The sequence below is a fragment of the Alexandromys fortis genome, unplaced genomic scaffold, assembly GCF_014885135.2.
Source record: "Alexandromys fortis isolate MF-2015 unplaced genomic scaffold, M_Fortis_MF-2015_v1.1 scaffold_2_1_26212458, whole genome shotgun sequence".
Lineage (NCBI taxonomy): Eukaryota > Metazoa > Chordata > Mammalia > Rodentia > Cricetidae > Alexandromys > Alexandromys fortis.
In genome coordinates this window covers 16,815,414-16,842,394 of record NW_026067930.1, presented here as the reverse complement: position 1 = coordinate 16,842,394, position 26,981 = coordinate 16,815,414, and the positions used below count along the sequence as shown (strand labels likewise).

Below are 26,981 nucleotides of genomic sequence, written 5' to 3'. Positions count from 1 at the left end.
ATTCTACTCTATAAAAATGCCAGGTTTTCTGTGTTTGCTTCCATAATTCTATGTGCTGGCTTCTGAAACTTCAATACCTTCCCACTGTAAAAAGACCTGGAGCTGTGAGAAACTGATGGATGCTCTAATCCGCCATTTTTCTATATTTAGAATAGCAAAACACTGGAAACAAATGCAAATGCTCACCCATGGAATGGTGGATAAACAGTGACGCCACATGATATATATATGACACACCACCAGAGATAGATGATAGATAGATAGATAGATAGATAGATAGATAGATAGATAGATAGATAGATAGATAGATAGATAGGATGGATAGATAGATGATAGATAGATAGATAGATAGATAGATAGATAGATAGATAGATAGATAGATAGATAGATAGATAGATAATCCTCTCAATAATGGTATTGTGAAATATATTGAGAGGATCAATTTAGTAAACAGTTTCTCTTCAAGGAACTATGACCATACTAACAAATGATTAGTACGCTCCCTCTCCAAACCTACATCAACTTCAGGAAGAAGATAGCATTATTCGTATTATGGAGAACTTTCAGAAAATAAGAATTGGCTTATGGAATTGCTGAAGGAGAAAATCTGTCTTGAATGTTTTCAAGTGTCCTGAATTTGGAAAATTTATTCACTCTAATTCACTTCTGCTTCCCACACCCACGTTCATCATTTGTGCTTCATCCCATGTGGAAGTCGTGTAAGGAGATTATGAGGCGTGCTTGTGCTTCATGCGGAATATAAAATGTAACACATGAAACAAAGGCCTGACCTAGAGGCTTCCAGAGTGTAAGATTTCTGAGCCATTTAAGATCTTGTGTAATTTGTTCCTTCCAATCCAAATTTTATTAGAAAATTTGCATAGAGAATGCAAATATTTTCCATGTGCTTCTTGACATCTGACAATTCGCTGATATTGCCCCTCACCAGATGCACTTAACTCTTTTCTCACTACCAAAAACCTAGAAAGAAGGTCTGAGTGTATAATCCCTCGTTATGATGTTGCTCAATTCTAGTTATTGTTAATATATGTTCATTTGGTGTCTACAAACATGGTAATCCCAAACTCATTACATATGAAACTGTCAATATGTGGGAATTTTTAAAAGAATTACCAAACAGTTAAAAACCATAGTACCACTTTTATCTTCTAAATGATTATCAAGTTGTTCAACATAGTCTCTAACTTCCCTATTCTTACCATCAAACTTTTCCAAATCAAAACATACATATTTCAGGACAAGCACAGAAAGAGAATTGGTTGGTTTCTTGGACAGTTTGTTCTCAATTTTCAATTTTAAAAAGAACTCATTTCATTTACTATTAAGACAAAGTATTTTTGTACAGATTTGTTTTAATTTTTTTCACGAACAGAACCTTTACTCCAGTATTTAATAAACCTTTAGGTATTTCATCTATATTATGGAGATTTGCTTTTGCAATAATAAGTATATTTGTGGATATCCATCAGTGGATCAAGTCTCTAGAGTACAGAGCAGAATAAGGAGGGTCTATATTTATGAACGCCCTGTGGATTTTGGCTTCTTTAACACTCTGTCGTTTCCAAGAAGTCTTGCTCTTCTTTTTTACTGATGCTTTTGTTCATCAACCTGTTCCAGGAATCAAAGAAATAGAAAAAGCATTAGATGAATGGACATTCAAGTGAGACAGAACTGTTAAAAATATATAAGTAAAATTTATTTGTATTTCACCAGTTATTACACCTCTCCACCTCCCTTAAATATTCATTCAGACTTCCCAACATATCAGAAATATATTGCTTTTCATAAATAATACTGGCTTTATGAAAGAAGACATATGAAATGTGAAACACTCATGTTCTTGATCTGAAAACTATAAAACTTGAAAGAGAAGAGTGGACCTGTGGCAACTCAGCAGGTCTATGCCAGCATAGTGGACCTGTGGCATGTCAGCAGGTCTATGCCAGCATAGTGGACCTGTGGCATGTCAGCAGGTCTATGCCAGCATAGTGGACCTGTGGCATGTCAGCAGGTCTACGCAGTCATTATGTTATCATCCGGGACTTGTGTATACAATGATGAGATGATGTATTATCTGGAAACAAATTATTCATGTGGAGATGACACATAAGGTGGTCTGTTCTAAGAAACAAACATTTTTACCGATACCAAGTAGATACATATGTGAATGTTGTCATAGTTAGCTTTAAGTTTTAATTTGAGAAGAAGGTATATTCTTTTCTGTTTGGATGGAATATTCTATAAATGTCTGTTAAGTCCATTTGAGTCATAGCAAATTGTTAGTTCTCTTATTTCTCTGTTAATTTTTTGTCTGACTGACCTGTCCAGTGGTGAGAGGGGAGTGTTGAAGACTCTCACCATTAGTGTATAGGCTTTAATGTATGATTTAAGCTTTAGAAGTGTTTCTTTTACATATGAGGGTGCCCTTGTATTTGGGGCATAGATGTTCAGTATTGAGATTTCCTCTTGATGGTTTTTTCCTGTGACTAATGTGAAATGTCCTTCTTTATCTCTTTTGATTCATTTGAGTTTGAAGTATATTTTGTTAGATATTAGGAAAGCTACACCTGCTTGTTTCTTAGGTTCATTCCATTTGATTGGAATATTTTTTCTCAACCTTTTACTCTGAGACGATGTCTGTCTTTGAGGTTGAGATGTGTTTCTTGTATGCAGAAGAAGGATGGAATCTGTTTACATATCCAGTCTGTTAGCCTATGCCTTTTTATAGGTGACTGAAGTCCATTTATATTATGGTATATTAGTGACCAGTGATTGCTATCTCCTTTTAATTTAGTTTTCATTTTGGGTGATGTTATTTTGTGTGTTTTTCCCTTCTTTGTGATCTGCTGCTATGAGACCATCAATTGTCTGTGTTTTTGTTGGTGTAGCCAACTTCCTTGGGTTGGAGTTTTCATTCTAATATTTTTGTAGGGCTGGGTTTGAGCCAGTAATACCACTATTTGGTATATCGAAATGATGCTCAATTGTACCACAAGGACATGTGCTCAACTATGTTCATAGCAGCATTGTTTGTCATATCCAGAAACTGGAAACAACATAAATACACTTCGACTGAAGAATGGATAAAGAAAATGTAGTACATTTACACAATAGGGCACTACACAGCAGAAAAAAAATAATGACATCTTGAATTTTGCAGGAAAATGGATGGAGCTAGAAAACATCATTTTGAGTGAGGTAACCCAGGCACAGAAAGGCAATTATCACATGTACTCACTCATAAGCGGTTTTTAAACATAAAGCAAAGAAAACCAGTCTACAAATCAGAATCCAAGAGAACTTAGACAACAATGAGGACACTAAGAGAAACTTACATAGATCTAATCTACATGGGAAATAGAAAAAGACAAGATCTCCTGAGTAAATGGGGAGCATGGGGACCTTGGGGGAAGTTAAAGGAGAGGGGGAGAGAAAGGGAGGGGAGCAGAGAAAAGTGTAGAGCTCAATAAAAAAGTAAAATAAAAAGTTTTAATTTGACACAGCCAATGGTCTCCTGAGAAGGGAGTCTCAGCTGAGGCACTGCTCCGATCAGAATGAGCTGTGCATATGTCTCTGCAGGGAGGGCCGGTTTATTGGTTGTAGTAGGAAGGTTCAGTCCACTTTGGGAATGAAATCTTTCAATAATTTACTGAAGCTTGCTCATGATCAGGTTTTTCATATATATAATAATCGCAAAATCATTGTGAACCATAGCAGGTGTTCGTGCTGATTACATGGGAAAATACAAATGAAATTCTTCTAAAAGGTTGTGTAATTTTCCACGCTTATGAAATGGGAAACAGCCTAAGGAAGGTTTATCCCAATCTTCATTGTCCACCAGGACAATGACTGATGTTTTAGGAAAAGACAGATTATTTCACAAAAACATCCTCTGGTAAAAATTACATGCATAGCCTTATCTCTATGACCATCATCATCAAAACACTGTGCTAAAAGCTTTAAGGGTTTAGAAAGTATAAAAGCAATCATTTAAATTAAGGAAAAAAGCGTGATTATTATCAATTACTATGTCACAGATGGATTTGGAAAATTTTAAATTTGATTATTCACCCATAATGTTTAATGCTTAATATATAACATTTAAGACCATCAGGAAAAGCAAAAATAAAGCAATATTTGACTTCAAATAATTTGGGTTCCATATCTAGTTCTTTGACTAACACTGACTGATTATGCATTTTCACATACGTATTTCTGATATTACATAATATATACAAATATCTGACTAGATGGATGACAAAAAGATATGAAAAACATACCCAATTTTATAGTATATGATATAGAAATTATGCGTTCAAAGTCACAGCTCATATGAAATAATATATAAATAAACATTTTTTTCATTGGCAAACATATCAAGATGCTAGGGTATTTGTTACTTAAATGCATAAATGTATATACTAAAATTATTTTGTAAAAACAATCACAGTTGTGTGTCTTATATAAGTATTAATGTATAATAACATAATATTAACAAAATTAACCAAAATATTCTGGTCCTAACCTTATCAAATTAGCATATATAAGTCTACCATGTAATCCTAAACCATTTCAAAATTCCACACCCTACCTTCTCACAAAATCACACCAGCATAAGAGCTCACCTTTTCTCCAAATCTTTGATAGTGTCCATAAGTGGAATATTTAAAGTCTCCGGCAGAAAGTAGATGTTGATTGATGCCAGTACGGGTATGATCCCATAGAGGATCAAAGGAAGGTGTACAAAATACTTTCTAGTAACAAGTGCTAGGGCAGACAATATTGCTGCTGTTCGGGCAGCAGTATTATAAACACCAAGTAGAGTGGACCTTCAAAAATAGACCAGAAATGCAAAACCTGAATATACAAGCTTTGTCTTAATAGCATCATTTTCAGTACAGATATCCAAAATCACCCAAGGTCAATGTGGATTTTCCAAGCATCCAATGCTGTTAATGGTGTGCATATATCTACATATCACAATGCCTTCTAGAGTCCTAGAAAAAGCGACACAGCCATCCCTGGGCAGGTGGCCCCGAATGCTCTAAGAAAGCAGGCTGAGTAAGCCATGTGGAGCAAGACAGTAAGCAACATGGTCTCTTCGTCAGCTGCTGCCTCCAGGTTCCTTCACTGTTTGACGTCCTGTCCTTAAAGTAGATTAAATGCTGGAAATGCCTCTTAAAATGACACCTATTAACCCACTTAAATTTTCTAGAAGCTTCCAGCAGTATTCAGGGGGAACCTTGTCAGTTTCTTTCCTTACCTGAGCACTGTTGGTGTGACTTCATTGGAGTAGGCAATACTCAGACAAGAGAAAGCTGAAAAGGAGCATTTTCCCAACAGGAAAAGAACAAGGCGCAGGACATACATCTCTGCAGACAGTGGTAAGGGAGAAAATGATGATTTTATTAATATTTATTGATCTCTGATTTAAAAAAAACTACACAGGTTTTATAAATATTAAACACTAAGATATAATCTGGAATCAAGCACTGCCTTTTCTATTGAAAATGCATTCTGATTATGGTTTCTGCTCCCTTAACTCCTCCTAGATCCTCTCTACCCCAACCACTCACCCACCCAAATCCACCCAGAAAGCATGAAAAAGTAATAAAATAAAAACAAACCTGAATATAGAAAAACAAACATATTAACAAAAGATCTATATGTTTTTAAAAAGTTTAATTATCATTCATCATCTCAACATAATTAAGGACATAGATGAAAATTCACTACCAACATCACATTCAATAATGAAATATGAAATCTTCATATAGAGCAAGGTATATGAACTCCAACAGACTGAAAATGGACTCTATACAATGACAACAAACAAGTACCTGACAGTATTAAGTCCAGAATATTAAAGAACTCCTAACACTACATAACAAGACTTCAGATAACATGGATGAAAAATGGGCAAAGACATCAACAGAAATGAAAAAAATAGAATACTCAGAAATGATTGTGGTAATAGTTATTCTGAGTGAATGAACTTCTGAGTGAATATGTGTAACAGAAAAGATCAGGCCATTTCAAGGACCCCAGTCTCAGACTCATGACAAAATAGCAAAGCCTGCCTCCCTGGAAAGTAAGACTCAGGGATAATCTCTAGCCACACACTCACGACTTCATGGAGCCATTGGCCATCTTGCCTTCGCCATCATAATAGTGACTATCTCCCATTAAAGCCATCAGTGAAAATAAACTTCTCAGTTACTTTCTGTCAGGACTAGTCACAACCACACACCACAGAAAGAGCTGATGGACATCAAATACCCTTATTTTTCTTTCTAAGGAAACCTCCATTCGCCTGATTCTACCTGTCTCCAGTACAAACTAATCACAGTTCATGGTTTCAGCTTTATGTGATTTAAATAAATACTCTGAAATGCCGTCATGAAATAGTGCCCAATTAGAAGCCTGACTTTCCTACTGGTGAGGAGCTTCAATAAAATATTTGCTAGACAAAGACAATGAAATACTTTGTAATCAAGTTCCTCCTCATCTCTTTCCCCCTCGTTGTTTACAGGTTATTAACACAATGACACCAGTTTTCCAAACCACATGTCCTCCTTCTGCCTCCTAATGCATCCTTTTTGTGCATTTGTTACCAAATAATATTCATTTGGGTTTAGAGGTTCGACATTCAATGGCACTAGAGAGATTCTCCAAACTACTTGTTTGTAGTTACTGTCCTTTCCACGTGATATCTTCATGCCTTATTATACTGTTATTATAGGCCTTACAGTATTGACTGTTTTCATAACTGATAATGCATAATTATTTCCTAGTAATATCTTTTCTAGAACTCCAAAGTTTAAAGGATGCCATAAGGTCAGAATTCTTCTTATTAAGGAATTCACAGTCTTTAAAATGTACAGACGTAAAAGTTGACTGTAGCGTTGGTTAGATGATGAAGAAGGTAAAGAGACCATCAAGCCTTAGGACCTGTTTTGGTCTCAGAAGCTTATGCAGTAGAAGGAAAGAATTAACTACCGTTGGTTATCCTTTGACCTCCACATGTGCACTATAGGGCATGTCATTTTCTGTATAGAAATTAATGGGCTCAGGCCCCCTATTGTAATTCTTAACCCAGTCCAAGAATTCAACATGCAACCCAATATAATTTTCTGTAATCATTTTTCTTATCCTGAAATTTGACTAGAAAAAAAATCTCTTTAAAGAAAGTTATACATTTTAGCTTTGGTTTGGTGGTGGAAATATTACTTGTAATGATTGTATCCTTTCCACTGCTTCCATATAAATAAGTAAATAAATAAATATTAAAATATGAAAGCTCTTTTAGACTAAATAATGAGGGGCTGGAAAGATAGCTCATCAGTTAGGAGAACCTACTGCTCTGGCAGAGGACCAGAATTCTTTCCCAGAGTTCACATTGCCCAGCTTATGAGAAACTTTCTATAACTCCATTTCTAGGTTGTCCAATGTGTCTGTCCTCCCGGGACACTCACACTGGTATGTCTATACATTCACACATAGAATGTACATACACATGTGCCTATGTGCACACACACAAGTATAATTATATAAAATAAATAGTTAAGTTAAATATTCTAATGCTCTTCTAGGCAGCAGAGTATGAAATACATTCACTATTGGGAAAGCCATGTGTACATGGATATATGTTAATAATGAGATTCTAAAGACTGAGGAAGTCTCACCTTCAGGTACAAATATGGTGATGGCAATACAAGTGCCAATTGTAAGGAGTGTAAAAGCAATTGAAGGACGACGTCTTACATTTCTTATTATAAAATATGTAATTGTTTTGGTGGGTATGTCTGTCACTCCTAGGAGAATCAGGTTCAGGAATATGTTCTTTCCCAAAATTTGAACATCCAACAAGATACCATAACCACTGAAAATTTCTGCAAAACTGGAAGAAAGCACACAGAGTCATTCAACCAATTGAGGCATGAAAATATTTTATTATGGTGTGTGTGGAGGGCTCATTTGGGATTATTAGTTCCTTCAAAGATACAACTAAAACTTAATATCCCAAGTATGGAGTTTTATAATGTCACAGAAGTTACTTAGGAAAAACATATGAAAATAAGATAATGATAAAAATTATCAGTAAATTGAGTAGAGTTTACATAAGTAAATTTTTATTTATAAACATTCTGAACTTAGCCCACTGCCTTGATAGACTCTACTTGTGAAATGTTTTGGGATCAAGTGAAAATAGATATATTCCTGAGAGATGCATAATTTCTTTAATATTGGTTTGAAGTTTAACATCTTTATAATACACTAGACTGCCTTATAATTTTGTTAGAATTAAAAATAACACATCATGTGCAGTGACATTTCATTCAGAAATGTGATGGGGTTTCATTTGTATTTTAATAAGTAAAGCTTGCCTGGGGATCAGAAAAGTAAAGCAGCCACACTGGCCAGCCTTACAGACCAGGCAGTGGTAACACACACCTTTAATCCCAGTAGCCACACTAGTTTGCCATAAAAACCAGGTGGTAGTGGTGCACGCCTTTAGTCCCAGAACTAAAGAGACTTATAAAATGGGAGGAGACCGCTCTCAGTCTCAATCTTATTCTGAAGGCAGAATCACCATTTTCAAACAGAGATTGAGGTGAGAGCCAGTGGCTTGGCTGCTTTGCTTTTCTGGTCTTCAGTTTGAACCCTAATATGTGGCTCTGTGTTTTTATTATTTGTGACTCAAGCATAAAATAAGCCTTCTGAAATTTGAAAATTGTGATAATTTTTTAATTTGAAATGATTATACTATATATACACATTGTAATTACTACATATAATAATTAATTACATATAAAATATATCATCATTAGCTAGGTGGTGGTAGCACATGCCTTTAATCCCAGTGCTCAGGAAGCAGAGGTAGGAGGATCTCTGTGAATTTGAGGCCAGCCTAGTCTATAAGAGTTAGTTCCCAGATAGAATTCAAAGCTACAAAGAAACCCTGTCTTGAAGAAAAGAAAAAAAAGTGTGTATATATATATATATATGCATATATATATAATTAGTAGGACAAGATAAAATATATGAACAATGGATCTATGTATTACTGATGCTCTTAATAGATCACTTTAAATTTATATTTTAAATAATATAATTTTATGATGATAAGCTGCTTCAAAGATCAGCTTTCTAAATTCATTTTATATATAAGGTAATAGACAAAGATTTCTATTATTTCATTGTATATCACACCAACTTTTATTGATTTAGTGTTATTTTTCCTATATGTATTTTTGTGTGTAAAGAGGTCAGGAGAGGATATGTTGGATTCTCTAATACTGGAGTTACCTACAATAGTTAGTTGCCATACAGGTACTGGGAAATGAATGTTGGTCCTTTGAAAAGTTAACAAGTATTCCAAACCCCTCACTGGTGTCTTATTTTATGTAAATAATTGAAAAAGAACTAGAACCATGAGTGTTAACTCTGAAATGAAGGAATAAAGATAGTTTAAAAATCTGTACATCACTACAAGAAACTGATGGAGGAAGGTTATCGGTTAATTAAATAAAGGAAACTGCTTGCCCTGATAGGTTAAAACATAGGTGGGAGGAGTAAACAGAACATAATGCTGGGAGGAAGAGGAAGTGAGGTAAGACTCCTCAGACAGACTCCATAGCTCCTCTCAGAGATACACGCGATGAAGCTCCAACCCAGGATGGACATAGGCTAGAATCTTCCCGGTAAGCGCACCTTGGGGTGCTTACACACAAGGCCAGCTGCCCTGGGTCTGAAAAAGCCTGGGTTAAAACCCGTCTCACTGAACATAGTGGACAATGAGGACTACTGAGACCTCAAGAACAATGGAAATGGGTTTTTGATCTTACTGCACATATTGGCTTTGTGGGAGCCTAGGCAGTTTGGATGCTCACCTTACTAGACCTGGATGGAGGAGGGTGGTCCTTGGACTTCCCACAGGGCAGAGAACCCTGATTGCTCTTTGGGCTGACGAGGGAGGGGGATTTGATTGGGGGTGGGGGAGGGAAAGGGGAGGCGGCGATGGGGAAGAGACAGAAATCTTTAATAAATAAAAAAAAAGAAAAGAAAAACACTGACAAAAGAAAAAAAAAAAGAAATGGGCTAGTCCAGGTACGAGAATTAGCCTAGAAGAGGCTAGATAGAAATGGGCCAAGCAGTGCTTCAATGAATACAGTTTGTGTGTTGTTATTTCAGGCATAAGCTAACCAGGCGGCCGGAGTGCTAGGGACGCAGCCCCGCCGCTCTTATTACAACAAAATGGAGCCCAGACATGTGGACAACTGAATCCACCAACAGCCTGAAAAAGCTTGGGAAAGAGTAAAACATGTTTTCTTGGTAGCAACATTTTCTTGGGTCTACTCTGCTTGCTAGAGGCAAGCAAGTGCTCTCATCTAAGAGGGGCTTCCTGACTCAGCTATAGCTGCAAAACCCTGCAGCTCATTAAGAGGTCCTGCCACGAAACACTTAAAAGGTGTTGACGAAAACACATGCTTTTCAATTTTCAGCCGTAGCAGGAAAAAAGCTGTGCCATTTAAAAATGCCGGCTTTCTGGGCTGTCCTGTCAGGGAAAACTCTGACTGAGGCAGGAAGGCCAACTACCGAGAGAGGACTTGACTGTTTTCTGTTGTAGCTCCCTGGCTGGCAGGGACCTTGAAACACCATAGAATTTTGGCTATAAACATGGCTACAGCCTGTATCTCCGCCATGAGGCTGGAAAGCTAAGGAATGGACTGTATCTACCTGGCAAAGGCCACAGCTTTAATCCTACTCATATTGCTCAGTAATTTAAAGGCTCGTGTGGTCAGAAAAAGAGAGATACACAGTAAAGCGATTCAAAGACAAGGAAAATTTCTAAATGATTTACAGTGTGTTAAAAATATATGCAGGCTAAAAGTTAATGTTCTTAAAGTAAAAAAAAAAAAGGAAGAAAGAAAGTAGTTGGGTGTGGTAGTACACACCTTTAATCCCAACACTTGGGAGGCAGAAGGAAATTGACCTCTGTGACTTCAAGGTGTGGTAGCACACGCCTTTAATCCCAGTGCCTAAAAGGCAGAGACAAATAGATCTCTGTGAGTTCAAGGTGTAGTGGCATACACCTTTAATCCCAATGCCTGGGAGGCAGAGACAGGAGAATCTCTGAGAGTTCAAGGACAGCCTGGTCTACAGAGTTATTCCAGGACAAAGATACAGAGAATATAAAATAAAAGTAAAAATAAACGAAATAGAGGTTAAAATAAAGCTCACAAAGATGGAAAATACACAGAGAATCTTGATACTGTATGCTATTATGCTCTCTTGGAATTGTTTGAATGCTGAGGAAGGAGCAACAGCTGCTAAAAGATATTTGCTTATAAATGCTGCTGAACTAATCCAACATAGATATTTTGAAAATGCTTTGAAATTTGGATCTAAGGACATGATACTTTGGAAAGGAGTTTCTTATTTTGTTTTCACAGAGGGTGAGAGTCTGTGGATTTCTTCTATTCCTATATGGTATGATAGACCATGCCCTCCTGAAAGGTTGCTGTGAACTCCTTCAGAAAATTGCTTCACTCAACTGCCAACTGAGATGAAACTAGCACACAGGTTATACCATGAAAGACCTAATTAACGACACCCCCATTCAGCAGGAAGCAGTTTGGAGAGATAAAACTGTGCCCATGTTCCCAAATATGGTTTATAAACATTCTTTTACATTTAAAGGGGGATATGATATAGATATTAATAATTTGCATTAATATAGATTTTGCTATATCTATTGATAGAGATTTAAGGTCAATTTTATTATATGTATATGTATTTCTTATCTCTATTAAGGTATTGTGATTGTGTAGTTCCCTTAAAAATGTAATGTATATAGGTTATTAATGGATAGTCAATAATAGTCAAGCTTGTAGTCATGTTAGTTAAGATTTTCTAGATGTGCATAGATATATTTTAGATAGGCATTCTTCATATTTTTCAAAGATTATAGAATATGGCATTTTAAATGTTTTAATAACTTAGGGTTTTTCATGACAATGAGACACTATGTTCCTGGCAGCACCAATCTACTTCAAGAAGAAGATGGGCATCGAAGAGGATCCTTATGGAGTTTGATAGCCATTTGGGCAAGAAGCTGCTCTTGCCTGTACTGTTGCATAAACTGGACACAAAGAACCTGCAGAGAGAGGACTCTGAACTTGCCTAAAGATGAGATGATCTTTCAGGGTTCTTGATTCATGAAGGAGTTTGCAAGACATTCTGCAGGACACAACAGATAGTGACTGAACTGACTTTGAATTTTCCTGCTTCCTGGAAATGTCTGCTGGAAACTATGGGACTGAAGGCCAAAGATGGATGCCCCAACAGTACAGAGAAACTTTGGGTGACTGTCAAGGCAGCGAAATGTCTCTGTCATTTCTAGAGTTTTGAAAGTTGCTTACTTTTTATTTGTTTAGGTAATATTGTATTCTTCTGGCATCTTTGATGGAGTTGAAGAATAGATAGATAGATAGATAGTTATAGTTTTCCTTAGTTATGATAAAGATAAAATAGATATAAATATTGTAATTTTTACTTGTTAACTGTTTTGTTATATCTAATTTTGCTATGTTAAAGTTAAAGCCTTCCTTTTTTGTTTAAACAGAAAAAGGGGAAATGATGAAGGAAGGTCATTGGTTAATTAAATAAAGAAACTGCTTGCCCTGATAGGTTAAAACATAGGTGGGAGGAGTAAACAGAACAGAGTGCTGGGAGGAAGAGGAAGTGAGGTAAGACTCCTCAGACAGACTCCATAGCTCCTCTCAGAGACACACATGATGAAGCTCCAACCCAGGATGGACATAGGCTAGAATCTCCCTGGTAAGCGCACCTTAGGGTGCTTACACACATTATTAGAAATGGGCTAGTCCAGGTGTGAGAATTAGCCTAGGAAGAGGCTAGATAGAAATGGACCAAGCAGTGTTTGGCCCATTTTGAATGAATACAGTTTGTGTGTTGTTATTTCGGGCATAAGCTAGCCAGGTGGCCAGAGTGCTGGGGACACAGCCCCACCTCTCTTATTACAACAAGAAACACACCTGAACCTCAAAGACAGACATAAACACCTCAGGGTAAAGTGTTGGGAAAAATTTCCACTCACATGAAACTGAGAAACAAGCTGGTGTAGCTTTTCTAATATCTAACAAAATGGACATCTAACTAAAATCAATCAAAATAGAAAAAGAAGGACATTTCATAATAGGCACAGGAAATCTCAATGCTTAATACCTATGCCCCAAATACAAGGGCACCCTCATATGTAAAAGAAACACTTCTAAAACTTAAATCACACATTAAACTGTACACACTATTAGTGGGAGACTTCAACACTCCACTCGCACCACTGAACAGGTCTGTCAGACAAAACATTAACAGCAAAATAAGGGAACTAACAGATGTTATGACTCAAACAACTTATAAGACATCTATAGAGCATTCCATCCAAACATAAAAGAATATACCTTCTTCTCAGCAACCCATGAAACCTTCTCAAAATTGGACCACATACTAGGTAACAAAACAAACCTCAACAGATTAAAAAAAAAAAAAGGAATAACCCCATGTCTCTTATCAGGTCATGATGGCTTAAGATTAGAATTCAACAGCAACACTAATCCCAGAAAGCCCACAAACACATGGAAATTAAATAATGCTCACCTGAAGCGTCAATGGGTCAAAGAAGAGATAAAGGGAGAAATTAAGGACGTCCTAAAATTCATTGGAAATGACCACAGAACATACCCAAATTTATGGGACACAATGAAAGCAGTGTTAAGAGGAAAATTCATAGCACTAAATACCTACATAAAGAAGCTGGAAAAAAATCCCACTCTGGTGAGTTAGCAGAACATTTGAAAACTTTAGAACAAAAAAAAAAAAAAAAGCAAACTCACCCAGGAGAATGATACTGCAGTAAATATCTAATTGAGAGATGAAATCAACAAAATAAAAACAAAAAAAATCACTGAGACAAAGAGTTGGTTCTTTGAGAAAATCAACAAAATAGACAAACATTATCCAAATTAACCAAAAGGCAGAAATGAAAAGGGGGACATAGCAACAGACACAGAGGAAATATAGAGAAATTGAAAAACTTAAAGAGTATTTTGTGTAGGGCTGGGTTTGACCCAGTAATACCACTTTTGGATATATATCCAAAGGATGCTCAATTGTGCCACAAGGATACATGCTCAACTTTGTTTATAGCAGTGTTATTTGTCATACCCAGAACCTGGAAACAACCTAAATGCCCTTCGACCAAAAAATTGATAAGGAAAATGTGGTACATTTACATAATGGAGTACTACAGAGCAGAAAAAATAATGACATCTTTAAATTTTCAGGCAAATGGATGGGTCTAGAAAACATCATTTCGAGTGAGGTAACCCAGACCCAGAAAGACAATTATCATATGTACTCACTCATAAGTGGTTTTTAAACAAAAATCAAAGAAAACCAGTCAGATCACAATGCCAGAGAACCTAGACAACAATGAGAACCCTAAGAGAGACATACGTGGATCTCATCTACATGGGATGTAGAAAAAGACATGATCTCCTGAACAAATTGAGAAGGTTCAATGAGGGAGGATAGAAAGGGGGGGGGGGAGCAGAGAAAAATATGAAGCTCAATAAAATCAATAAAAATAAGAGTCTGTGCAGCAGTAGAGTCATTTAATATGTGCTTTTTCAAGAGGCTAAAAATTAAGATTGTCTCTTCATTTTCCTACTGTTTGGGAGATGGTAATTTCCTTTAAAAAAAAAGTATAAAGTGGTGGTATAACATGTCTTTGATTTTCTTACATTACATTTCAGTTTTTACTCTATATCATATCCTGCTCACCCAGATTTTTTTTTAAAGTGTTTGCTACATACAAACACTGAAGAATTGGGTCTCTGGAGAGTTCTTCAGATGCCTGTCCATCTATCTATAAAATAACTCTAGTGAGAAGTATGAAGCTGTTTTTAGTGATCATTTACTGTACAGAACAGCCTGGGCTCAGAATCCATGTCTTGTAGCTCTTGTTCCAGTGGAAGAGTTTGATATGCAGTATGTTTGTGTTTAAGAAGCTTAGCCTTGAGCAAAACTTGAAGCAAAATGTGTGTGGATTTGTTTGCAATGTTATGCCTTTAGGTTTACTGCATCAAGATATGAATAAAAGATATATTTGTCTTCCTTGTTATTTAATAAATCTTAGTTCAGATCTAAATAGCCTTTTTAATTTCATGTCTATCTTTCTCCAGCCCCTGTAAATTGCAATCATCCCATGAAGCATTTCAAAGTAATATGACCCATATAAGTTGCTTTTATTTTTCCTTACATGTATTTGTATTTTGCATTCTAGTGTCTTGAATAAAAGGAGAGATATTTGTTTAGCCCATATGTTCTCCCAAGGTTTAGGATGATGATGAATCAGTTGACTGTGTGTTAGAAGAGGAAAGAGTAAACTACTTACATTATAATGGAATTACAAATCAGTATTTTACGCATCATGGGGTTAATAATGATGTCCTTTATTCTGAAATGTTTGCTGGTTGAATTCTGATTTTCCTTAAGTTTAGATTGCATAGTCTTCAAAAAAATAAAAGGTCAAGTCAAAATATTTAGATCAAACAAAAGTTTGAAACAAATCTTCACGAATTATATTCCACTCCTGTATGTTGATATAAATCACCAATAATTACCTTACAAAGCCAGAGCAGCCTAGATTATACTCAGACCATCTAAAAAAAATGCTTAGGGTAAAATTCATGCCACCAATCCTGATGACTTAAATTCAATCCCAGCACCCACAGTTCTAGTCCAAAGCTGATTCCCACAAGTTGTCCTCTGACCTCTATGTGTTTTTCCTGGCAAGTGTGTGCCCCAACACATGTACACAAAATAAGTAATAAGTACAATTAGAATTTTAAAGCAAATAAATAAAAAATAAAGAGAAATAAATTTCAAAATGTTTAGATGAAAAGCATATATTATACACTATGAAACTGTTTCCTAATAAAAATTATAAAAATGACTTGCTAATAATTCATAGGTTTCTTATTGGTGCAGTCTGATCAGAAACAGTTGCAACTAGTTAGGCGGTGCTCAAACTAAATGACAGTTATCAAAAACTCCCTAAGAATCTCCAACTGTACTAATTATAAATGATTAATTAATAGCTGTTTCATAGTGAATCAAGTCTTGCATCTAGTTAATAACTAGAAAAATTCCAGTTAATGTTTTTTGCATCTTTCAGACTTGTATATAACTTATACTGTTATTAATTTTATGTGAAATTAATTTTTCAGTAAAATTATACATTAACTATGAACAATAGGACTCAATATTTTAAAAGAGTATATCTAGTTTTTTTTTAATATATTTTTATTAATTTGGGGAATTTCATACTATATATTTTTTAACTAATTGTTTCCATGGCTTAAATTGAAAAAATTATAGAATGATCAAGAATGGAGATACTTATATCTAGCCGCTTATTTATGATGCCTGTAATTACAGACATCAAAAACACAAATCCTCAACACAGTTTATTTTATCATTTTTCCTCAATGTGTACATATTACATTATATCCAGGACAACAGCTAGGCTTATTCAACTTATTTTCTTTTTTCTTAAGTAAGTGCAGTGACTATAATTAGCCTGGCAATCCTGTGGTTCCCTCAAGACAATCAGAACATGTTCAACATATATAAATATTAGTTCACTAAAGAAATGGAGTGTGGTGGATTATATTTTTAAAATTATAATAACATCTTATCTTTCATTCCCTCCAACACATCCCATGCACCTACTTTATCTCTCCCAAATCCATGGCCTCTTTTACATTTTACATTTGTTACACATATAGAAATATTATTTATTCATTTATTTTTTTATTCCTGTATATATAAATACCACCATCTCAGTCCATATAAGACTATCTGTGTGTATACGACCTCAGGGCTGGTCACTTGGTACTGGAAATGACTGGTAATGGAGCAGAGGACTCTTCCCTAGTGGAAAGCATTTCTCCATGGTGCATTTTAAAAATAAAATCCAAAACAATGTTCTTTTGGATCATTTTTTTTTCATTTAGAAAAGGGTGATAATGTACACAGACTGTAATTTAATGTTAGGTTTTAAATCAAGTTACTAAGTCTATGCGTGCGTGCGCGCGCGCGCACACACACACACACACACACACACACTTTCCTTCCATGACCAGTGTGATGAATACATTGTGGACTTCTGAAATACCTGAACATATTACTCTACTCAATTCTTCTCACCCTCTCAACATAATCTTAAGATAATGCTGAAAAATCACAAATGTCAGGAATATTGTTTTCAAAGGATACCTACACATTTGTGTTCACTACTGATAAAATTATAACTAACTAGAAAATGGAAGCAACCAAAATGTCTTTCAACAGATGAATGGACAATAAAACTGCAGAATATATAAACTAATTTAACAGGAAAGAAAAATGAAACCATCAACTTTATATGTAAAATGGATCAAATTAGAAAATGTTACACTGTCAATATTAAATTGACAGACATTTTCTGTCTTCTCTGTCGTTACTAGCGCCAAATCTTCAGATTTGGGATGACAGTGCACACACAAGGATAAACAGATGATCTAACAAAAATTCTAGTCCCAAGCCCATGAAATACCGTTTCACGTTAGTGCAGTTTAAGAGACTTCCAATACAATACATGCTATAGATGTTGCCTTTCTTCTCTCCTAAACACTGAAGGTAAGTCCCTATTGCTACAGACACCATGAGCTTTGTACATAGGACTTAGTAGATGTGAACTGGATCTAACCTTAATACCTCGCTGAGGTCTGGTTGGCATAGTACCAGAGGGTGCTGTGCAAGTTGCCAAAGGAAAGAAACAATCAATAGTCTTACCCAGATGAGTATGAATCACAACAATGGCCAGCACCACAAAATATCACTAATGGTATTATCTTGGTGGTAACCAATAGATTTCTAATTGACTTGAATTGAAGGCCCCACCAGTGCCCCGTACTGGAAACTTAGCCAGATACCTAGCTAGAGCTAGAAAGTCAACGATCTTAGAGGAGAGACTTCTACCATTACTTAACTAAACCAGAATCATTTGCAAACTGCATTCTAAATATTTGTCCTTATACCTTTAAGTATAGTTCTCACCCCTGATCCAACAAAATTCTCACTGCAAAAGACCAAAACCATTACAGAAAACCACAGCTCATCAAGATACAAAGATCATAAAGTTCCCAGCCACTTTTGATGCATCTACTGCACAACTCTTAACAATTTTGACTCGGGAATCATCAAGGAAGGGGAGAAGAGATAGTAAGAGCCAGAAGATCAAGAATTCTGCTGTGATATGCATCTCATGAAAATAGAAGGGGGGTATTACCCATGATACCTGAACAATATGGCTGCCTAAATAAGACCAGGACTTATAGAGATATTGGAAAGTCTTTCACAGCCCCCCACACCAAGACAAAGAGTTATAGGCAACTAAAAAATTCTGAAAGAGGTAGAGATAATTATCTCCAGGGAATGGTTTTCCTAATTGATCATACAATACATATAATTATCCTTGAAACCAAATACATGTAAGTAACAGTAAACAGACTGAGCAGATTGTATTAATTTATTTAGGTGCAAATATATAGCAACTTCTGATGTGCAGAATGGGGCTCACTTTTTTACATCTGTATATATAGTGCATGTAACCACGCAGAAAGTGGGCCAGTATCTTAAAGGCTATTGGCTGAAGGAGTTCCCACGAGAGATGGGACTATCATCAGAGGAGTTACAGGGAAGAAACTGAATGGGAAACTGATATATTTTAATTAAAAAAATTAAAAAGAGTAGTCATAATAAATCTTTTTAATATGAATCTTGCCCAAATTCTTCTAGCTCTTGAGTATGTTTATTTATAAATTCACTGTGGTTATTATTAGTTGGTGGCAGCGAGAAATTTAAAGATAATTATAGGTTTCTAGTACCTCAGTAGTTAGGTTATGTGCAATGTCTTTCTTCCCATTGATAAAGGCAATTTTCTGTAGGTCCTTTATTGCTTGTTCTGTTTTCCCTGTGGTCATTAGCCACCGGACTGATTCTGGCCCCCAGCTGTTTAAAAGATGAATAGAAAGGCAGGTCATATTAAGGTTCAAAGACATTCCTCTTTTATTCAGGAAAAGAATAATTTTATAGCTATGCTCCCGCTTATCAATAGAGAACATTCCAGGATTTAACCAACCTTCAATTTCTGCATGAATCCCACTGCCATACCCTGATGCTAATCCTCTTAATATTTTTTTTGCAGCTAGGAAAACAACAAAACTTCTATTTTTACAGAAGGAGTAAAGATTCCATTATTCAAATTCTAAATGTTTCATAGCACTCTGATTCAAAAAAAGTCCTGCCACTTCAGCATGGGACTCTAAATTGAGATTCACATTTTTTAAATACAAAAACGCACCTATTCCAAATTTAAAATACTACTACATTCTTAAACTGTTTATTTAAAATAACAACTTATGTTTTATCCCAGAGAACACTAAGCTTAGAAGATTATCTGAGTAGTTGAGTTTAGAAAAAAAAGAGACTGTTTTAATTTCCTAAAGATGGATTTAAAAGTATCTATTTTCAAACCTCTCTGTCCTTGACTGCCATGTAGGTAGATCTTCCTATGGAAATCTCAATGTTCAAGTGCAAAACAAAGGGATACATAAATGAAATTTTGAGCCACCATCCACTTAGTTTTATAAATTAACTGAAAGAATTATCCTAATACTGATTTTTTCTAAGACTTCTAAATTTATTTCTCTACATATAGCACTTTAAAATGGCACAGAGTAAATGTGTAATTGGCCAAATACTCCTCAGTAGACATAACAACACCATCATACATACAGTCATTGGAATTTAATTAGTGTGTATATCAAAGTGCACATACCAGAAAACAATGAAAAATATGAAGTGGGGCAAGGCATAAGCAAGTTGCAGCATATGCCAGTCTGAAAGGAAGTAAGCAAGTCCCCCAAGGCAGGATTGGCCAATGCTGAAGAACATTCCACTGAGTACTATGATTTTGCTGTGCCACTGAGTTGTGGTTTCTTCTAAAACTAAAAGAAAAAAAAAGAGTTCTGTATTAGTGTGCATTTTACTGGTTTGTTTATCAGCATAGGCAATAAAATCTTGAGGAGGAAAGGGTTTCTTTCATCTTAGAGACTGTAGACCATCATGAAGGGAAGTAAGGACATGAAGGGAATTTGTAGGCAGGAACTGAAGCAGAGGCCATGGAGCAAGACTCCTTCCTGGCTTGCTCTTCATGGTTTGCTCAGTCTGTTTTACTGAATAACGCAGGACTACCTACTCCATGGCGGTAGGACCACTCAAAATAGGCTAGGCCCTTCTAGCCTATTAATTGATCACTAATTAAGAAAATGTCCCTCATGTTTGCCTGAAGTCTATTCTAATAGAATAATTTCATCTGAGGTTCCCTCTTCCCATATGACTCTAGCTTGTGTCCAGTTGGCAAAACTAACCAGCACACTATCCAGCACCATTTAAGAAAGATGACTTCAAGAGCAAAATGTAATGTATATGTACAGATCAAGGCAAACTTACCAAGGATAATACAGTTGTTTAGAATATTACTTATGGAGGCAGACAACAGGAATCTCAAAGCACAGTAAAGGAAGAAACTTGGGGCAAAGGCACAGCAGGTGCCCAAAATCCCATAGGCTAAGCAAGAATACACCAGCATTGGTTTCCTTCCAAACCTATGGTAATAGTAGTTAAAGTAGTGAAAAATGTAACAACTGATTAGTTACATATTATTAGCATATCCCCAGAGAATCCTCATTACTCTTAGACCCTTGTTTCCTGAGATTGTTTACCAACACCACAAAGCAATTAAAGTCATCTATCTTTACATAAATGTTAATGTATGGTCACTACATTTATGTATCTAATAAAGCACATTTCTCTATTTCTGAGTGAGCCAACACACTGAATATATTTTAAGTTCTTTAAACAATTTTATTTGCGTGTGTGTGTGTGTGTGTGTGAGAGAGAGAGAGAGAGAGAGAGAGAGAGAGAGAGAGAGAGAGAGAGAGAGAGAGAGAGAGGCGTGCAGGTACCCACGGAGACCAGAATGAGACAACTGAGCTGAATTGTGGTCCTCTGAAATAACAGCAAGCACTCTTAAGTACTAAGCCATCTCTCTATCCTTATCATTTTTGCTACCTTTTCTTCTTCCTTGCAAACATATCCACACATACTAATTGAATTGTATTCTTTCTCATAAATATTAATAACTAACAAAAGTTAATAGTATTATATCATTCTTAACCCATTTGTTTTCAAATCTGCCTCATTACTCATCTATTCTTAACTAGATATTTTCTTTCTAGAAATTTCCCTGAGCAATCACCATACTCAAATGTTCTTAGTCTCCTGTCATAAGCTTTCTTATGGACTTAAAGCAAATGAATTTTTATAGATGAGTATTTTAAGTGCACTATATATTTTTCTTTTTTCCTTTTTTATAATTTTATTTTATTACTTTAAATAATCTCAACCCAAATCCTCATTCCCTCCTCTCCTCTCACTCCCTCCACAACCCTTCCACCCCACACCCCTCAAATACACATAACCTTTTAGTTGTCACAATTCTCTGGCCTTATCATATACCAAATGTAAGAAGAAAATGAAAATTCAATTCTTACAAATTTAGCTTCTTAACTTTGTCTCTCATTGCTAAACCTATGCTATTTGGGCATTAATCATGTTTGTTACACGACATTTTGTGACACTTTTGTTTGCCCCTTACCTTTCTTCCTCTACCACCTGTCAATTCTTTATGGGTCAGTTCAAAGATCACACATTTTGGGAGCCTGAAATAATGATTTCAATCTTCCAAAGATTTTTATTTATCTGAAACATACCTATCATTATAATGCATTCAGTCTACCTAGATTCTTTCAATGTTAATAACTTTTAATAAAAATGTATACTCTTGAAAATCAATTTCATAGATGGTTCTTTGTCAAAAAAAGAAACTTACTTGTCAGAAAAAATGCCACATACTAAACCAGACACCAAATGTCCTGCTATAGCGATGGCTTGTGAGTAGTATTTGAATGATTGAAAATCACAGACTAAATCCCACTGTAAAAGATTGAATAAAAGATACCATAGCATGAATAATTATATATAGTATCTGGAAAGAAGCCTCAATTACAACCAGATAACATACTTGCTGGATAATGAGAAACAGGCTATGATATATTTTCACACTGGCAATGATCACTTCCTTGGTAACTTATGGTTAGACATGTCATTGTCCCTAGATGAGTGCCCACTACTATTACTTTGTTAAATGTACGTAGTATTTAACTGGCTCCTAATGATTACATTATATCCAGAGATTATTGCATCAATCACTTATTTTCAGAACAGTCTCTATTCCTTAGTAGTAGATGATGATCAATAAAGAGATCCAAAACTGGTCAACACAGAGAAAATAAGGGACTGCATAATACTCAGTCTTAAATGGAACCTATATACCATACACCACACTGTGGTATCATATACTAAGCTATTTCTAGAGTAGTTGGGTATCCGTGAAACATTTTCTAAATATTTTTAGTGTTATTTTGTTCCTCCTTCCTTTGTTCCATCCTCTCCTCTACTTTACCCTCCCAAACCACAATTCCATTACTCCTTTTGAAATTTTTATACCAGTGCATTCTATCTCCCTTCCCTTAAAACTCTCTTCCCATGCCCCCTTAATAATTTTCTGGCCTATATAAGTATATGAAACAAAACACACATATGTGAAGACTCAAAGCTAACATTTCAAGTTGAACCAAAACTTGTAACATTTTTCTTTCTAGTTCTTGGTTACCTCTCTCAGAATGATTGTTTCCAGCTCCATCAATTTGCCTGTGGATTTCATTATTTTATTTTTCTTAATAGCTTAATAATATTCTTTAATGGTTGCATGATTTTAATAAATGGAAGTGATGTGGGAGTGACTTCTTTCTAATCTGTTGCTTTCATTGGTTAATTAATAAAGAAACTACCTTAGCACATTTGATAGGCCCACCTTTAGGGGGGTGGAGAAAATAGAACAGAATGCTGGGAGAAAGAAGCTGAGTGAGAGAGTCGCTGAACATAGTGGACAATGAGGACTACTGAGAACTCAAGAACAATGGCAATGGGTTTTTGATCCTACTGCACGAACTGGCTTTGTGGGAGCCTAGGCAGTTTGGATGCTCACCTTACTAGACCTGGATGAGGTGGGTAGTCCTTGGACTTCCCACAGGGCAGGGAAACTTGATTGCTCTTTGGGCTAACGAGGGAGGGGGACTTGATTGGGGAGGGGGAGGGAAATAGGAGGTGGTGGCAGGGAAGAGTCAGAAATCTTTAATAAATAAAAAAATAAATAAACTATTTTAATAACTTAGGGCTTTTCATGACAATGAGACACGTCTGCTCCTGGCAGCACCAGCTACTTCAAGAGGAAGATGGGCATCGAAGAGGATCCTTATGGAGTTTGATAGCCATTTGGGTAAGAAACTGCTCTTGCCTGGACTGATGCATGAACTGGACACAGAGAACCCTCAGAGAGAGGACTGCTGAACTTGCCTAAAGGTGAGATGGTCTTTCGGGGTTCTTGACTCATGAGAGTCTGTGAGATATTCTGCAGGACACAGCAGAAAGTGACTGAAATGTCTTTGAAATTTCCTGCTTCGTGGAAATGTCTGCTGGATACTATGGGCCTGAAGGCCGAAGATGAATGCCCCAATGGTACAGAGGAACTTTGGGTGACTGTTCAGGCAGCGAGATGTCTCTGTCATTTCTAGAATTTTGGATTTTTTGTTTGCTTAGGTAATATTATATCCTTCTGGAGTCTTTGATGGAGTTGAAGAATGGATACATAGTTGTAGTTTTCCTTTGTTATAATAAAAGATAAATAGATATAAATATTGTAACTGTAATTCTTGCTTGATAACTGTTTTGCTATATGTAATTTTACTGTGTTAAAATGAAAGCCTTCTTTTTTGTTTAAATAGAAAAAGGGGAAATGATGTGGGAGTAACTTCTTTCTAATCTGTTGCTTTCATTGATTAATTAATAAAGAAACTGCCTTAGCCCATTTGATAGGCCCACCCTTAGGTGGGTGGAGAAAACAGAACAGAATGCTGGGAGAAGGAAGCTGAGTGAGAGAGTCACCATGATTCTCCCACTCCAGACAGACGCAGGTTAAGATCTTCCCTGGTAAGCCACCTCGTGAGCTACACAGATTATTAGAAATGGGTTAGATTAATATGTAAGAGCTAGCCAATAAGAGGCTGGAACTAATGGGCCAAGCAGTGTTTAAAAGAATACAGTTTCCGTGTAATTATTTCAGGGCATAAACTAGAGCTAGCTGGCTGCCAGGAGCTGGGGCAGCAGGGAAGTGGCCTGCAGCTCCTCACAACATGGAGCTCTTGTTGTGCTACAATCTGTGTCTACATTTTCTATCTTCGGTGAAGAGGATTTAGTTATCCTTTAGAAAATGTAAGTTATTTGTCTTAGTATGGGGACATGTTTTGGACATGTGAAACAATTTCTAACAAGAGATGTATCCACTCATGCAAGAGTGATGTGATTTAACAATCATGACACAACTAACCACTTCTCCACAGGATTTGAGGCATGCTTCACAGAGGGAAATTTCACGTTTGTATGGTAATACTGGTCAAGAGTCCAAGGTCAAGGATAACATAACCCTGGGGTGGAACCTGTTGTTGTTACTTCACTCAATGGCTATAATATCAAATTGCCTTCTTGTGGTAGTTTGAGTGAGTCCAAAGACTCATATGTTTGTTCAAATTGGTGGAGCTGTTTAGGGAAGATGAGGAGGTATGGCCCTGTGGAAGGATGGGTGTCACGGGGAGTAGAAATTGAGGTTTCAAAAGATTCATGAAATTCCCAAATCCTTTTCTCTGCCTCATGGTTGTGGATCAAGATGTGAGCTTTCAGATGATCCTTCTCTCCTCCATCATGGACTCTAACTCTATGAAACCATAACCTAAAATAAACACTTTCTTTTATAAATTGCCTTGGCTATAGTGTTTTATCACAATAAAAGTTAACCAAAACACATCTCATTATATGTATACCTATAGACCTATTTCTTCTCTCAATCATCCTCAGAGAAGCTTCTTCTAGCAATAGGTAGCAATCAGTGGATGACACAGAATTACTCAATAGCTTAGAAAAGGAGACTAACTGGTCAGTCCTAAATATAACATTTTACATATTTGTATCTTTATTAACTACCACGTGCCCCCCAAACTCAGGGAAAATTCTATATTCTGAACATATCATAGCTATCCAATTCATGAAGTTGTAGCATCGGTGGTAACCTACTCAAGATATGCAAAATACCAAACCAGCATAGATATAGGTAGTAACCTCCAGAGCTCACCTTTTGCAGAAAATTCATTTCTGAGAACCTCTGTTTTAAAATGTACCATAAATGTTTTCATTGTCATCCTTGAAACACTCTAACTCTAAATAGTTATCACTTATGTGAAAAATTGGAATTTTAAATGATTATGTTCAGATGATGATATTAACCAGAAATTTTCCTAAAATCATAATATATGGTAGTATGCCTTAAATATTAATAAACTGAATCATAAAGTTGATTAACAGTAAGAAGAGATCTAAGATTTTTCACCCAAATAAGATGAGCCCGAAGATACACTGCCAACCATAATATCTGAATGTAATCAGCACATTCAGTTAAAAGCTCTGTAGAATGATGGTGTTACTCTCTTTTCAAATATATGGGGAAAAACTATATGAAATATGAATATAGGGGTATAAAGTATGTGTCAAAGGCAAAAGACTATCAGTCTTAACTTTGAAGACTCTCTTGGAAAACTATATGTGGGCACATATGTGCATGCATGCACAGGCACATACCCACACACATACCCACACATACTCACTTTTCTCATCTCTTTCCAAGGTCTCAATATTTTGTGAAACTCTCTCACATCTCAATACTTGGTACCAGGGCTCCACAGTCAACAATAGATGTAAACATCTTACCTCAGTAACTATGGTAGACGTAAAATCACTGTGGTCATATGTCCATCCATCCAGGCATGGCTCAGTCTCCAACTCAGTGTTATTAGGAACTGATACATTGGAATCTAAGAAATGCCACTGGGTGTGCCTGAAGCGTCGGCATTTTTCAGGTTTCTGATCAGGGCCCATGGGGATGGAGACCTTCAGCAGAGCTTCAGTAGTTAAGTTCATAGTTGTATTAATTTCAGATCTGTCGTGGTCAAGAAGTTTTACACTGCAGTGGTGATTGGGGATGGCTGCTGTAAAATTTTCCATGAGGTCATGAGGAGATGAAAGCAAACATATAATGATGTAAAGGACAGCCCTCGAAATTTGAAATCTTCCATTTTCACCTACATGCTGTAGAATTTCATCAACGGCCATAGCTATTCTTACAAAAGGCAGCTGTAGAATAAGTGATAATGTGGTATAGAAAACAAAAATTAAAAATGATGGCTTAAATGATTTAAATATATATATATAATTTTCTGGACCAGAAAGTCAGAAATTTGAAATGCTCATTCTTTTCTCAACAAAGTATAGATTACCAGCCTGCCTATTAAAATGTAATAAATCATTTGATTGCATACACAACATTGACAGCAGTAGGTTTTAATTCATAATGACAGGAAATTGAAATTTTAAAAGTCCCTGATTTGGCAACTGCATCCAATTAACACGCAACATGTTGTAGTCCACTTAGCTCTTGAGAAGCAGTTTTTAAAGGGCACTAACACCTATTACAGTCCTTCTGCACTTGTGAGACTATGTTTCTTTACAGGACAGGAAATCAAAACCATGTCTCAAAAATA

General features: G+C 36.0%; 1 protein-coding gene across 1 annotated transcript; it reads right to left on the bottom strand.

Annotated features, from left to right (window-relative positions):
• Positions 1-1,565: 1,565 nt before the first annotated feature.
• LOC126503516 (solute carrier family 22 member 22-like) lies at positions 1,566-26,553 on the bottom strand. Its single transcript, XM_050145243.1, has 11 exons — positions 26,152-26,553; positions 22,106-22,209; positions 20,665-20,819; positions 19,991-20,159; positions 19,038-19,161; positions 15,500-15,615; positions 7,707-7,921; positions 5,285-5,393; positions 4,647-4,850; positions 2,639-2,644; positions 1,566-1,629 (listed from the first exon to the last, which is right to left on the bottom strand). The coding sequence occupies exons 1-11, from the start codon at positions 26,551-26,553 to the stop codon at positions 1,566-1,568; spliced, it is 1,668 nt and encodes a 555-aa protein (XP_050001200.1).
• Positions 26,554-26,981: the final 428 nt, after the last annotated feature.

Bases quoted from the DNA above. Each gene is read 5' to 3' on its own strand.
- LOC126503516 (XM_050145243.1), bottom strand. From the start codon at position 26,553: ATGGCCGTTGATGAAATTCTACAGCATGTAGGTGAAAATGGAAGATTT. The intron at 20,160-20,664 runs GTAAGTTTGCCT...TTTTTCTTTTAG, and splicing joins AAACAACTGTATTATCCTTG to TTTTAGAAGAAACCACAACT. The intron at 15,616-19,037 runs GTACTAGAAACC...ATTTTTTTGAAG, and splicing joins CACATAACCTAACTACTGAG to ACTATGCAATCTAAACTTAA.